Source organism: Mobula birostris, chromosome 7, assembly GCF_030028105.1.
Source record: "Mobula birostris isolate sMobBir1 chromosome 7, sMobBir1.hap1, whole genome shotgun sequence".
Lineage (NCBI taxonomy): Eukaryota > Metazoa > Chordata > Chondrichthyes > Myliobatiformes > Myliobatidae > Mobula > Mobula birostris.
In genome coordinates this window covers 179,381,880-179,398,038 of record NC_092376.1, presented here as the reverse complement: position 1 = coordinate 179,398,038, position 16,159 = coordinate 179,381,880, and the positions used below count along the sequence as shown (strand labels likewise).

At 41.3% G+C, this 16,159-nt stretch overlaps 1 protein-coding gene across 1 annotated transcript in view; it reads right to left on the bottom strand.

Moving 5' to 3' along the window:
- The window catches only part of LOC140201014 (protocadherin gamma-C5-like), a 260,472-nt gene extending 244,313 nt beyond the window's left edge, over window positions 1-16,159 (bottom strand). The window contains exon 1 of the mRNA XM_072264650.1: window positions 13,727-16,159. Within this exon, the coding sequence (XP_072120751.1) occupies window positions 13,727-16,159 (2,433 nt within the window). The remainder of the gene's footprint in view (window positions 1-13,726) is intronic.

Below are 16,159 nucleotides of genomic sequence, written 5' to 3'. Positions count from 1 at the left end.
ATCCCATGCCTCCTTACTTTCTCAACAAGCCTTGCATGGGGTGCTTTAGCAAATGCTTTGCTGAAATCCATATACACTACATCTACTGGTCTACCTTCATCAATGTGTTTAGTCACATCCTCAAAAAATTCAATCAGGCTCATAAGGCATGACCTGCCTTTGACAAAGCCATGTTGACTATTCCTAATCATATTATGCCTCTCCAAATGTTCATAAATCCTGCTCTCAGGATCTTCTCCATCAACTTACCAACCACTGAAGTAAGACTCACTGGTCTATAATTTCCTGGGCTATCTCTACTCCCTTTCTTGAATAACAGAACAACATCTGCAACCCTCCAACCCTCTGGAACCTCTCCTGTCCCCATTGATGATGCAAAGATGATCACCAGAGGCTCAGCAATCTCCTCCCTCGCCTCCCACAGTAGCCTGGGGAACAACTGGTCCAGTCCCGGAGACTTATCCAACTTGATGCTTTCCAAAAGCTCCAGCACATCCTCTTTCTTACTATCTGTATGCTCAAGCTTTTCAATCCACTGTGAGTCTTCCCCACATTCACCAAGATCCTTTTCCGTAGTGAATACTGAAGCAAAATATTCATTAAGTATCTCTGCTCTCTGCTCCGGTTCCATACTCATTTTTCCACTGTCACACTTGATCAGTCCTATTCTCTCATGACTTATCCTCTTGCTCTTCACATACTTGTAGAATGCCTTGGGGGTTTTTCTTAATTCTGCTCGTCAAGGCCTTCTCATGCCCCTTCTGGCTCTCCTAATTTCATTCTTAAACTGCTTCCTGTTAGACTTACAATCTAGATCTCTATTATTACCTAGTTTTTTGAACCTTTCGTAAGCTTTTCTTTTTGTCTTGACTAAATTTTTAACAGCCTTTGTACACCACGGTTCTTGTACCCTACCATTCTTTCCCTGCCTCATTGGAACATATCTATGCAGAGCGCCACTCAAATATCCCCTGAACATTTGCAGAATTTCTACCATACATTTTCCTGAGAACATCTGTTCTCAATTTATGCTTCCAAGTTCCTGCCTGATAGCTTCATATTTCCCCTTACTCCAATTGAACACTTTCCTAACTTATCCCTCTCCAATGCTATGGTAAAGGAGATAGAATTGTGATCTCCAAAATGCTCTCCCACTGAGAGACCTGACACCTGACCAGGTTCATTTCCCAATACCAGATCAAGCCTCCCCTCATGTAGGCCTTCCTGAACACACTTAACAAACTCCACCCCATCTAAACCCCTTGCTCTAGGGAGATGAGAATCAATATTTGGGAAATTAAAATCTCCCACCACGATAACCCTGTTATTATTGCACCTTTCCAGAATCTGTCTCCCTATTTGCTCCTCAATGTCCCTGTTAATATTGGGTGGTCTATAAAGAACACGGAGTAGAATTATTGACTCCTTCCTGTTTCTAACTTCCAACCACAGAGACTCAGTAGACAATCCCCCCATGACTTCTTCCTTTTCTGCAGCTGTGACACTATCTCTGATCAGGAGTGCCACGTACCCATCTCTTTTGCCTCTCTCCTTGTCCTTTCTGAAACATCCAAAGCTTGGCACTGTAAGTAACACCATTCTTGCCCCTGAGCCATCCAAGTCTTTGTAATGGCCTCAACATCACAGCTCCAAGTACTGTACTGTGCTTTAAGCTCAACCACTTTGTTCATGACGCTCCTTGCATTAAAATAGACACTTCTCAAGCCATCGGTCTGAGTGTATCCCTTCTCTATTACCTGCCTAAACTCCCTCTCGCACTGTCTCCAAGCTTTCTCTATTTCTGAGCCAACTGTCCCTTCCTCCGTCTCTTCAGTTCAGTTCCCATCCCCCAGCAATTTTAGTTTAAGCTCTCCCCGATAGTCTTAGCAAACCTCCCTGCCAGGACATTGGTCCCCCTCGGATTCAACTGCAACCCATCCTTTTTGTGCAGGTCGCGCCTGCCCCGGAATTAATCTACTTAATAATAGAATTATCAATGTCTACTTAATAATAGATTAATTAATCTACTTTGTGCATTAATTTGTCAATTTTGGCAGTAGCTATTAATGGTGGGTTTATAGTACATTGCTTCCACAATCAATAACCAAAAATCACTGCCACTTCTATTTTTCTAGAATGTCAAATTAGATTTGGTATGTGCATGACCTAGAGGCATACAGCACTGAAAAAGGCCATTTGTCCCTCAATGACAAACTACCTATCTATATTGGCTCACCATGATCAGCTACTACTTTACATTAATCCTATTTGCCAAAATTTAGTCCACTACCTTCTATGAATTGTCATATTATGCTCTCATCTAAAATTTTCCTGAATGAATGATAGTACACACTTCCATAATGCACTGAGATAATGTGTACTTGATATCAACCATATATCGAGTGAACAAATTCTTCCTCAGAGTGCTTTTAAACTTCCTGTCCCAACTCTAAACCAATGAATTTTATAAGCAGCTTACATTCAATTTTCAATCTTCAGCCTGCATTCTTCTTGTTGAAGTTGTGGCTTTCTTCTGTTAATGGTTTATTGGTGAAACTGACAGTGGGATAGTTGTGTGGTCTCTGTTGTAGCAAGGACTCAGTCTCAAGCTGTGGTGTTGATTGTTTGCAGCTGTCCAGGAGAGATGTGTCAGAGTCAGTACCAGAGGTAGTGTGGCGTGGCATCCATGCTGGCATTGATGTTGCCCTTCAATGTTTGTTGGCGGAAGACAAGCTGTATTGTGTTTGACTGCAGACTCTGTAAAGTTCATGGACTCAGGGACTTATACTACAGTTTTTTCTTTGACTGTATTTTGCTGCTATCTTATATGTATTAAATGTGCCATGCACTGTCTATGATTGTTGATATTCTGTTTTGTACTTTGGCTGCATCATAATGCCGTTTGGTCTGGCTGTTTTCATGGGTATTCATGTATGGTTGAATGACAATTAAACTTGAACTTGAATTTGAACTTAATGGCTGCAAAGTCTTTTTTGTCTGTTATAAGTATAGTATTCTACTTGTCATCAATTCTTCTCCGAGGATCATCACCTTGTCGCTGTAGAGAGCTTGTGCGCTATTGAGATGTCAAGAACAATACACTCTAGAGTTTAGCCATCTGGCACCTGGTAGAGCTATCTATGGCAGTAATGTCAAGGGGGAGGTTCTAGACAAAGAACGATCCAACTAAGACCTCACAGATGGAGCTGGCAGAGGATAATGACACATCCTAATGGCAGTGAAGGGTCCCCAGTCTTCTTGAATCCCATGCCACTGAATCTTGACTCTGAACCGTCAAGGGCCATGTGTGGCAGCCCATGTATCAGCCTCCCCGTGTGAAACAAAGTCACACACAGGCATTCTTCATTAACAGGATCATTAGGAAGCTGAATATTTGGATCCCAGATAGACCTCTGCAGGCAACTGAGGACCCATCAATGGACAACCATTTAAGAGAACATCATAATCAACTTCAGCTATCACACTACTATTTGTTATTGAAGCCTGAAAATTGTGCAGGGAACACATCCCAACAATTGATTTATTTAAATAATGTTCTTGTACTTTATGATTTGGTCTTAAGTTATTGCAAATCAAGAACTGGTCACAAATTATAAAACGTGCATATTCAATTTGCTCATATCTCTATTTCTGAATATGTGGAGATGAACACAACTGATGACTGCACAGTGACTTTGCTCTGCTGGCCAATTTCTCCATAATATTCTTCAGAAGAAAATGAATTTGCATAGCTGATTAATTTAAAATTAAATTGCTTTTGATGGTATTTACTTTCATTTAAACTGTAACTGCAATTTATTTTGATAAATTTGAGATTTACTTTTCTATTCATAATTGAATACACCTTGCTCAAATATGCTAGTAAGAAATGTTCTTTTGTCCTCTAATTATCCTCTCATTTGAAGTTGTACTGTCTGCTTAGTAATTTTCCTGAAACTAGTTGATCCTGTCTGGCTGATTAAAATTGCATCCTTCCATCCTCCTGATGAATATTTAATTTAGATTTTACTAACATAATTAATTGTTTGTGTGTTCCCATAATCTTTGCCTCCAATTATCATGATGGCTTGATTTGGTGTGACATAATCCCATCCAGATCCATGTTGGCTAAATTGGATTATACTGGAAAATGAGCATTTCCTTTCAGTGGTTAATCCATTGAGTGTGTAATCCACCTAAATTTTATACTGCAACCATATTAACAAAGAAGCAATAAGCAACCAATATTGAGGACTGTGTTGCGGAGCTTTTATCCAAACCACTGGATTTAATCCTCGGAGTAATCAGCATAACTTTCAATTTTTTAAGAAGTAAAAGGTGAGTTGAAGCCTGTAATTGAATGCCTTTCAACAACTGAAAGAATAACTGTGGAGGAAATAAGGAATCTGAAGTTCCCAACTGCTCTAAGAAGAATATTTATCACCTTGGCACCTAAGAAACACAAGGTACTGTAAAATCCAAGTTGCTGGTGAACACAGCAGGCCAGGCAGCATCTCTAGGAAGAGGTACAGTCGACGTTTCAGGCCGAGACCCTTCGTCAGGACTGAGTTAGTCCTGTTAGTCCTGACGAAGGGTCTCGGCCTGAAACGTCGACTGTACCTCTTCCTAGAGATGCTGCCTGGCCTGCTGCGTTCACCAGCAACTTTGATGTGTGTTGCTTGAATTTCCAGCATCTGCAGAATTCCTGTTGTGTTCTGTAAAATGCTTTAATAGTTCTAACATCTACCACCATGAAGAGATTGAGAGGCTGACTATGACACATAGTTTCTCCCGCCTTCCAGATAAGGTCAACCCACTGTGGGTTACCGACCCCGAATACAGGTCCAAGGCAGAGACATTCTCCCTAGCCCTAGACACATCCCTGGAGAATCTGGATAGAACGGCACCCATTTATGACTATTGTTTGTTGAATAAAACTCCATCTTTAAGACTATAATTGCAAGCACATTCAACTCCAAACTCCTAGCTGTGGGACTGAACACATCCCTTAACAAGTGGATCTGTGACTGACTGACTAACAGACCATCTTCAGTAAGATTCGGCAGCAACACCACTACCATGATCATTCTCAACATTCAGTCCCCTTCTTGACAGTCCATGCACATGAGGTTCTCCTCGAACACAATCTACAAATTTGCAGATGATACCACTATAGTGTGCGACATCTCAGATAACAATGAGTTGGAGTACAGGAAGGAGATAGAGAGCCTAAGGACATAGAGTTATGATAACAATCTTTCCCTCAATGTCAACAAACAGCTAGTCATTGACTTCAGGTAGGAGGCAGTGCATAATCTCCTGTTTATTTCAACAGTGCTGTGTTTGAGCATATCGGGAGCCACAAGGAGTCAACATCACTTGTAAGTAGCCTGTTCTGGTTCATACTCATTGATGCCCTGAACAAGAAAACTCACCATTATCTCTGCATTCATTTCAGGCAGAAAAAAGCCTGAGAGAAAGGTATTCCACCCATGACCAGGAAAAAAAAGTAAAGCTTGTAATAAGTCAAAGAAAGAAGTCTATAATGTTACCAGAAATCTCGGTAGGCCTGCGGACTGGGAAGATTTTAGATCTCAGTGAAGACTCAGTGAAGGAGGAACAAGGAACTGATAAAGAAAGGGAAGGTAAAATATGAAAAGTAACTGTTAAGAAACATTAAAAACAAATGGATTTACAGTAAGTGATCTTATGGGTATGCAAGTGCACGAAGAACACTGAGTGAAACTGTGTTTTAATAGGAGTAGGAGAATCAAAATAAGGAAAAAGGAAGTAGCAGCCCAAATAAACAAATAGACTTTGTCGTGAAGGAAGCGGATATGACACAAGAAACATTCCTGAAATACTGAAGAACCAAAGGTCGGTGAGAATGTGGAAGCAAAGACTATTAGTGATAGTAAAGCAAAAATATACTGAGACAGTATTTTCCCTTTCCCCCCACCCAGGAAATATCCTCTTCTCATTGCTACCATTAAAGGGGAGGTATAGGAGCCTGATGACACCCACTCAGTGTTTAAGGAACAACTTCTTCCTTCCTTTCTGCCATCAGATTTCTGAATGGCAATGAACGGATGGACACTACCTCAGTATTATTTTCATTTTTTTCACTACCTATTTAACTTAATTATACTGTATTTACACAGTGTATATTTTTAATTGTAATTTATAGTTATTATTATGTACTCCAATGTATGGCTGCCACAAAATAACAAATTTCACAACATGCAAGACTGTGCAAAAGACTAAGACACATTTATATAGCTGAGGTGCCTAAGACTTTGGCAAAACGCTGAATATGAATGAAGGTAAGAAAGTTGTATCAATAATCTTCAGTTTGGGGATACTTGGCAGAAATCCCTCACCTGTGTGACTGTTAAGGCTGCCCTTAATGGAAATGAACAAAGGTACATATAATTTGTTAATAGTTTGAATCAATATGAGTACAGAGGGACCTTGCAGTATAAGTCCAGAGCTTGCTGAAAGTAGCAATGCAAATGAATAGACTAAAGCGACGGGCATTGCTTGTTTTAATTGGTCATGCTGTTGAATGTAAAACAAGGAAGTCATGTTGCAGCTGCATAAAATTTTGGTTAGGCTACATTTGGATTATGGCCTGCATTCTGGTCACCATATTGCAAGAATGATGTAGAGGTTTTGGGGATGGTTCAGAATATGTTCACAAGGATGTTGCCAGGATTAGCTGTAAGGAGAGTTAGGACAAAGTTTTATTATTTACTCTAGATCATTGGTGGGGGGGGGGCGGTGGCGAAGGGTGACCTGAATTAAGAATATAAAATTATGAGAGGTATAAATAGGGTAGATAGTCAGAAACCTTTCCTCATGGTACAAGTTTCACATACCAAGAAACATACATTTAAGGCAAGAGGGAAACGTTTAAAGTAGATTTGTGGAAAGTACCGGTTAAAGGTCTTGGCCTGAAACATTCACTCCTTATTCCTTTCCATAGACCCTGCCTGAGCTCCTCCAGTATTTTGAGTGTATTGCTCTGGATTTCTAGTACCTGCAGAATCTCTTGTGTTTGACACAAGTTGTTTTATTTATACGGGAAGCACTAAGCACCTGGAAAGCACCACCAGGCGAAGTGGTGGAGAGAATATAATAGCAAAGTTTAAGAGGCATTTAGATGCAGGAACAGGCAGTAATTGGAAGGATGTAGACTATAGGAAGGCAGATAGGCAATTTAAATTGACATCACGGTTGAAACAGAGACAGTGGGTTGAAGGTCCATTTCCTGCACTGCTCTCATCGATGTTCTACCGTATGTTAGATGTTATCATCCTTTTAAGATACTTTAATATAAAACAGAGTCCAGAAGAAGATAGCACCAGTGAACAATGTGACCAAGGGTGACCTCCTCCAGTTGGCTCATGAAACTATTTCTTTCATTTCTTTTTAAGATTTATTATTAGAAACATAGAAACACAGAAAATAGGTGCAGGAGTAGGCCATTCGGCCCTTCGAGCCTGCACCACCATTTATTATGATCATGGCTGATCATCCAACTCAGAACCCCGCCCCAGCCTTCCCTCTATACCCCCTAACCCCCGTAGCCACAAGGGCCATATCTAACTCCCTCTTAAATATAGCCAATGAACTGGCCTCAATTGTTTCCTGTGGCAGAGAATTCCACAGATTCACCACTCTCTGTGTGAAGAAGTTTTTCCTAATCTCGGTCCTAAAAGGCTTCCCCTCTATCCTCAAACTGTGACCCCTTGTTCTGGACTTCCCCAACATCGGGAACAATCTTCCTGCATCTAGCCTGTCCAATCCCTTTAGGATCTTATACGTTTCAATCAGGTCCCCCCTCAATCTTCTAAATTCCAAGGAGTACAAGCCCAGTTCATCCAGTCTTTCTTCATATGAAAGTCCTGCCATCCCAGGAATCAATCTGGTGAACCTTCTCTGTACTCCCTCTATGGCAAGGATGTCTTTCCTCAGATTAGGGGACCAAAACTGCACACAATACTCCAGGTGTGGTCTCACCAAGGCCTTGTACAACTGCAGTAGTACCTCCCTGCTCCTGTACTCAAATCCTCTCGCTATAAATGCCAGCATACCATTCGCCTTTTTCACCGCCTGCTGTACCTGCATGCCCACTTTCAATGACTGGTGTATAATGACACCCAGGTCTCGTTGCACCTCCCCTTTTCCTAATCAGCCACCATTCAGATAATAATCTGTTTTCCTATTTTTGCCACCAAAGTGGATAACTTCACATTTATCCACATTAAATTGCATCTGCCATGAATTTGCCCACTCACCCAACCTATCCAAGTCACCCTGCATCTTCTTAGCATCCTCCTCACAGCTAACACTACCACCCAGCTTCGTGTCATCCGCAAACTTGGAGATGCTGCATTTAATTCCCTCATCCAAGTCATTAATATATATTGTAAACAACTGGGGTCCCAGCACTGAGCCTTGCGGTTCCCCACTAGTCACCGCCTGCCATTCTGAAAAGGTCCCGTTTATTCCCACTCTTTGCTTCCTGTCTGCTAACCAACTCTCCACCCACACCAATACCTTACCCCCAATACCGTGTGCTTTAAGTTTGCACACTAATCTCCTGTGTGGGACCTTGTCAAAAGCCTTCTGAAAATCCAAATATACCACATCCACTGGTTCTCCCCTATCCACTCTATTAGTTACATCTTCAAAAAATTCTATGAGATTCGTCAGACATGATTTTCCTTTCACAAATACATGCTGACTTTGTCCGATCATTTCACCGCTTCCCAAATGTGCTGTTATCACATCCTTGATAACTGACTCCAGCAGTTTCCCCACCACCGATGTTAGGCTAACCGGTCTATAATTCCCCGGTTTCTCTCTCCCTCCTTTTTTAAAAAGTGGAGTTACATTAGCCACCCTCCAATCCTCAGGAACTAGTCCAGAATCTAACGAGTTTTGAAAAATTATCACTAATGCATCCACTATTTCTTGGGCTACTTCCTTAAGCACCCTGGGATGCAGACCATCTGGCCCTGGGGATTTATCTGCCTTCAATCCCTTCAATTTACCTAACACATACTTCCCTAATAACATGTATTTCGCTCAGTTCCTCCATCTCACTGGACCCTCTGTCCCCTACTATTTCTGGAAGATTATTTATGTCCTCCTTAGTGAAGACAGAACCAAAGTAATTATTCAATTGGTCTGCCATGTCCTTGCTCCCCATAATCAATTCACCTGTTTCTGTCTGCAGGGGACCTACATTTGTTTTTACCAGTCTTTTCCTTATTCTTTCATATATGGTTCTGTTGCTGTTGGAGCCTATGATCTACATTTTGGTGGTGTGTTTTTGGACTGATCGAGGGATCTGGTATTTTGGGCTGATTGAGGGATCAGGGTGTTAATTCAGGTATCAGGCAAAGCTTGTGGCCTGAAGCCAAGAAGTCAGGAGATGAGGTGTGAGCCAATGAGCAACTCCATTTCTCACTGATCTTGCTGATTAAAGCATCAAGGAAGATTTAAATCATTGAGGTGAGTGCAGAAAGTGAATGGCTGTAGAAAGACTAGACTTCCAAGCAACATTCCTATTGCATCTCCTTATACATTTCAGTTTGACTTCTTTTTTCTTAGCTCATTTTGCAATGTAGGCTAAAAAATTGTAATGTTAATCACTTGGTTTATGCATGTTATATTTTATTGTGCAAGTAGACGAATAGGCATGTCTTTCAGTCTATCATTTATAAATATATTTCTTTTCTTTTTTTTTCTACAAAAATAAGTTTCTCATATTATTATATATTACATTTGTGTGCTGTATATATCCTGAAGTCCCTGTACGTCCAGCACACACTTAGAACCCGGATGGCTATGAAGAAGCTAAAATTGTTTTTTAGCTTCTTCATAGCTTTCATGGGACTCTGAAGTATGAATAGAAAATGGGAGATATCTTAACATGAGAGGCATTTATGCAGAAGCACACAGTTAGTATTTCATTGCAATGATCTTCCATCAAAATAAAATAAAGTGGGAAAGCATGTAAGAAGATAGAGTTTGAAAGAACAAAGAATGAAAGAAAATGAATGAAAATAGATGCTGATCCAATAGTCCTGGTGCCAGATGGCAAAAAAAAAACAGTGAGCAGTTGTTAACTGCAGAAGACTTATTTGGAAAAGTGTAAATGTGGGACGAATGAGGACAAAGGGGAGAGCAGAAACCAGTGTTGGAACTATTAGATGCAGGGCAATGCATTTCCCAGAAAGCAAAAATAAGAGAGTAAAATGCTCTGTAGATCTGGTCATACCTGTGAAGAAAGGAAGGCTGAGTTAACAACATAGATTAATGTATTTTTGCAGGATTATTTGATATTGTTCTATTTAATAAAGTCCAAGGGTTAGAATATAAATGCACAATGAATCTACCATTCTGTCTGTAGGAGCAATCCAGTATATATAGAATATTGTAAGGAGCAGACCATAGAAAGATTGAAAGAAGACTTAACTCTTCTGCATTTGAGCATACAATGCAATCTAATACAATTTTGGTTGTTTCTCTATTTCAATAGCACATAGCTTCTCTCACATCTTAAAACCTTTTATGTCCAGCATCATGACTATCTGACTATAGTATAGGTATAAATCTTGCAAACACGAGGAAATCTGCAGATGCTGGAAATTCAAGCAACATACACAAAATGCTGGTGGAACACAGCAGGCCAGACAGCATCCATAGGAGGAAGCACAGTCAATGTTTCGGGCCGAGACCCTTCATCAGGACTAACTGAAAGAAGAGATAGTAAGAGATTTGAAAGTGGGAGGGGGAGTGGGAGATCGGAAATCATAGGAGAAGACAGGAGGGGGAGGAATAGAGCCAAGAGCTGGACAGTTGATTGGCAAAAGGGATACAAGGCTGGAGAAGAGAGAGGATCATGGGACGGGAGGCCTTGGGAGAAAGAAAGGGGGTTGGGAGCGCCAGAGGAAGATGGAGAACAGGCAAGGAGTTATTGTGAGAGGGGCAGAGAGAAAAAAACAGAGAGAGAGAGAAAGAAAGGAAAAAATAATAAATAAAGAAGGGATGGGGTAAGAACGGGAGGATGGGCCTTCCTCCGATTCTTACCCCTTCCCTTATTTATTTACATCTTTTGCAAGCCCTTCAGTAGTTGCATAGACACCTGAAGAGCAGACTATCTGTTGGATGGAAGTGACCAACAACTCTGATAGAGGCAGATGCCAAGTTTTTAAGCTCACCAGTGGGAGGTGGTGCTTTAGCACTGCTGGCCCACCACCTCAAGGGAGCCTTGATCATAAGCAGGCTGAAACTCCTGAAGACAGGTGGCAGATCAACTGATGATCCCACTGGTGATAGCACAAGACAGTTAACATCTTAGTCCACGTGTATTCTGTAACGTTAACTATTTATTTATTTGTTTGTTTGTTTATTTATTTTTTTATTCCCCCTTTTTTTCTCTCTCTCTCTCTGCCCCTCTCACAATAACACCTTGCCTGCCTCCTGTCCCATGATCCCCTCCCTTCTCCAGCCTTGTATCCCTTTTGCCAATCAACTTTCCAGCTCTTGGCTCCAACCCTCCCCCTCCTGTCTTCTCCTATCATTTCGGATCTCTCCCTCCCCCTCCCACTTTCAAATCTCTTACTATCTCTTCTTTCAGTTAGTTCTGACGAAGGGTCTCAGCCCGAAACCTCGACTGTGCTTCTTCCTACAGATGCTGTCTGGCCAGCTGTGTTCCACCAGCATTTTGTGTGTGTGTTGTTTGATAGCTATAAATATGTTCATCTAAATGGGTAAATAAATTGGTTTATTATTGTCACATGCATTGAGGTACAGTGAGAAACTTTGCCTTGGTTGGTATCCATTCAGATAATTTCAGTATATCAGTATACTGAGATCGCACAAAGGAAGGCAATAACAAAAAACAGCGTTAAAAGAGAAAATTCAGTGCAGGCAGTCAGTAAGGTCAAGGCAGTCAGTAAGGTCAAGGCAATAACTAGGTAGATTTTTATGTAATAGTCAAGTTAATTCTTTTAAAGGTCTTTTAAGAGACTTTTGGACAGGTACGTGGAGCCTAGAAAAATAGAGGGCTACGGGTAAGTCTAGTAATTTCTAAGGTAAGGACATGTTCGGCACAACTTTGTGGGCCGAATGGCCTGTATTGTGCGTAGGTTTTCTATGTTAATCATATTGCAGAACCATTTCAAAGTCTTATAACAGGAGGAGGGAGGTTGTGCTTGAGTCTGACAGAAAGTGCTTCCATGCGTGTTTCTCTTCTGCATTCTGGGAGGGCAGAGAAGAAAGAATGTGGGTTCATTGATTATTTTGGCTGTTTTACTAATGCAGCTGGATGTGTAGACAGAGTCCATGGGGAGGAGGCTCTTTCTGTGATGTGCTGATCTGTTTCTTCAACTCTCTGCAGCCTCAGGGCAGTTGCCGCACCATGTCAAGATGCATCCCTTTGCCTTCCATGGTGTATCGATAAACACTGGTGAGAGTCAAAGGAGCCAAACCAAATTTATTCAGCCTCCTGGAGAAGTAGAGGTGCTAGTGTGAGTGTTCCTCCTTTACCATGGCATCCACATGGATTGACTAGGACAGATATTGAGGATATTCACTCCTGGGAACTTAAAACTTTCTCTATATCAAACACAATCAAAAGCAATTGACTGGATGTATGACACTTATCAGAATCAGAATTGGAATCAGACTTAATATCACTGGCGTACAGTACTGTGCAAATGTTTTAGGTATATATATATAAAACTAGATGTGCCTTATAGCTTCACACAGTAGTCTAGATGTTGCCAATTAAGCAAAATCAGAAAAATTAGAATAGCAGCAACCATCACCAAAACTGTTCACCACCCAAGCCATGCCCTTTTCTCACTGCTGCCATCAAGTAGAAGGTACCAATGCCACAGGACTCACAACACCAGGTTCAAGAACAGTTACTACCCTTCACTCATCAGGCTCTTGAACAAAGGGGGATAACTACACTCACTTAAGGATTCTTTTATCTTATTATTTCATGCTCCTTATTTATTGCAATTTTTTATATCTGTATTTGCACAGCTTGTTGCCCAGTGATCCTGATTATAGTGAATGTTCTATAGATTTGCTAAGTATGCCCACAGTAAAAGAATGTCAGAGTTGTATGTGGTGACATGTATGTATTTTCATAATAAATTTTACTTTGAACATTGAAATTTGAAAATACTCTAACTCATATTTCATCATGAAGAATTGACAATTGGATGAGTTACCATGAACTACTGAATATTAATGGCTTACACAACTTTGCCATGGATGGCCCCAAGCCTGGCTGAAAAAGGAAAAGCATTGGCATGGGGATAGGAACCCCATCCCATAAAAACCCAGTGCTACAGAAGCTCCAAAGGCCTCATCCCTGGGAGAGTAAGGACCATAAATACCTGGGGACAATTTGAAGGACTGATTCAATATTCTGGTCTCTGGTGAGCTGCTGTAGGCGGTCTATGCCCCCTAATGGGTGATAGGCTTAAGTAGTAGAAGAAAAAGACTACTTACACAGCATACCAAAGAAGTGCAGGGAAGGAAATACATTTGGAAATATATGATCACATTTTCAACCATAATTTCTGGTATTCGTTGTTTGCTTTGCATTGCATATTATAATGCTTTCCCCACAAGTTCATTAATAAAGGAGGATATAAAAATATAAGGACGTGAAATCCACATTCTCAGCACTTACCTCAGTGGCTAGAATTGTGTTGTTCCTATCTTTTGCCTTCCATTTTGAAAAACAACTATTCGCAGCGTCGGGTGGGTATCTTATTCGGTTTGCACTTGAGGGTGGAAGAATCTTGGAATCGTTTTGAACTGACTCCTGACCTGCTCGAAGTGTATAGCAGTACGTTTGAGCGAGGGAACCCGATCCACGCACTTCAATTACATTTTTTATTAAACTGGAGTCTGGTACTGTTTGGAAATTGAGATTAGAATTTCGGTATATGGTATCTGTGTCATTGTGTTCAACGCACCAACACCAGTCCTCGTCATCATTTGAACTGCGGCAGACTGTAAAAACAAGCGCAATCAAGGCAAGCATTAGTATTAATGTAATGGCACCTAATGATATTATTATATAAAGGGCTGCACTAGAGGGATACTCGGGGATTCTGGGCATAAATGTAACAGCGTGAATGGCGTCCTCAACACTGTCTACTATTGAAAGTGTGATGGTGGTGGTAGTTGATAATGGTGGATGTCCACTGTCTTTCACCAATATAACCATCACTTGTGTTGCGAGATCTCTGTCCTCAATTTGGCGGGTCGTCCTCACTTCTCCTGAGTTAGTCCTCATGGCAAACAGACTTTGATCTGTAGCTCGGACAAGCTCATAAAACAGGCGTCCATTTTGTCCGGAATCGGCGTCAATAGCTATGACCTTGACCACCAAATAATCCCGATCTGCGATTCGCGGAATGGTTACTTCTGAACCATTTCTTGTTAACGGGAAAACGATTACAGGAGCGTTGTCATTTTGGTCCAGAATGACTACGTTCACCGTGTGGTTGGAGTTTAGCGGAGGTAATCCGGCATCCTGTGCTTGAACATGGATCTGAAAATTTTTGACTTGTTCATAATCAAATGAGCGCTGTGAAAAGATGATCCCATTCTCCGAATTGATGGAGACATATGAAGTGATCGGCAAGCCTTGAATCTGGCTATCTAGAACAGAATAGGAAATATGCGAATTTGGACCCAGGTCGGGGTCAAAGGCAGAGACTGAGCAGATGGAAGCCCCAAAAGCGTTGTTCTCCATTACGTATGCCGTGTGAAAATTATCTGCAAACCGTGGGGGGTTGTCGTTTACGTCGGTAACTTGTACCTGGATAGTTTTGTTGGTGTATAAAGGAGGCAACCCGGAGTCTCGACAGGAGATCCCAATTTGGTACTCAGATGTGATTTCCCTGTCAAGAGCATGTTTGATAATGACCGTATAGGAATTTTTAAATGTCGATTTGAGTTCAAACGGTAGGTTGGAATGTATCACGCAACTAATTAGCCCATTGTCCCCAGAATCTTGGTCAGTAACACTAATTAGCGCCAATACGGTTCCAACATGTACATCCTCAGGGACGGAATTAGATACTGACATCAAAGTCATTTCGGGAGCATTGTCGTTGACATCACTGACGTCTATGAAGATAGTGCAGTGCACAGGAAGTGCAAATGGACCCTTATCCTTGGCTTCCACTAAAAGTTCATAAGTCTTGGCTTCTTCAAAGTTTATAGTCCCCTCTACTGTAATTTCCCCCGTCTGGGGATTAATACGAAACAGTTTACGGACCTTGCTCGGTGAAAGGTTACTCAGAGAGTACATTATCTGCGCATTTGTGCTCTCGTCCAGATCGGTGGCATTTAATTTGATAACTGTAGTGCCTATTGGTACATTCTCCATTAAATTGATTTTATAGAACGATTGGCCAAATACCGGAGAGTTGTCATTGACATCGAGGACAGTAACGATAACTTGGGCTGTGCCAGTTCGTTCAGGTGTACCTCCATCCACAGCAGTCAGAAGTAAATGATGAATGGGCTGCTGTTCTCTGTCCAGATACTTCTCCAACATTAAGTGCACAAACCTGCTATCATCCCCGCTGTTCTGTACTTCCAATGCAAAATATTCATTCGGGTTGAGATAGTAGAATCGAACAGAATTGATGTCCAGATCTGGATCGTGGGCACTCTGAAGGAGGAATCTAGTTCTTGGCGGCGCTGACTCAAGGACTTCCAAGCGGATCTCGGCATTCGGAAAACTGGGAGAATTGTCATTTACGTCTAAAATCTCCACTTCAATCCTATAGAGTTCCAATGGGTTTTCTACAACAACCTCCAAATTCATAAAACAAGTCGGACTCTGTACGCACGCGAGCTCCCTATCTATCACTTCATTCACAAACAAAACGCCATTCTCTAAATTAACCTCGAAATACCTTTTCTTTACTGCAGACATAATGCGGAGTCTGCGACTAGACAGCTCTCTAAGGTCCAGACCCAGATCTTGAGCAATGTTCCCCACGAAGGCACCATGCATCAATTCTTCATAAATAGCGTAGCGGATCTGACCATAAACGATATTCCAGATATAAAGCAGGAAAACTACAAACAATGCTTGCAT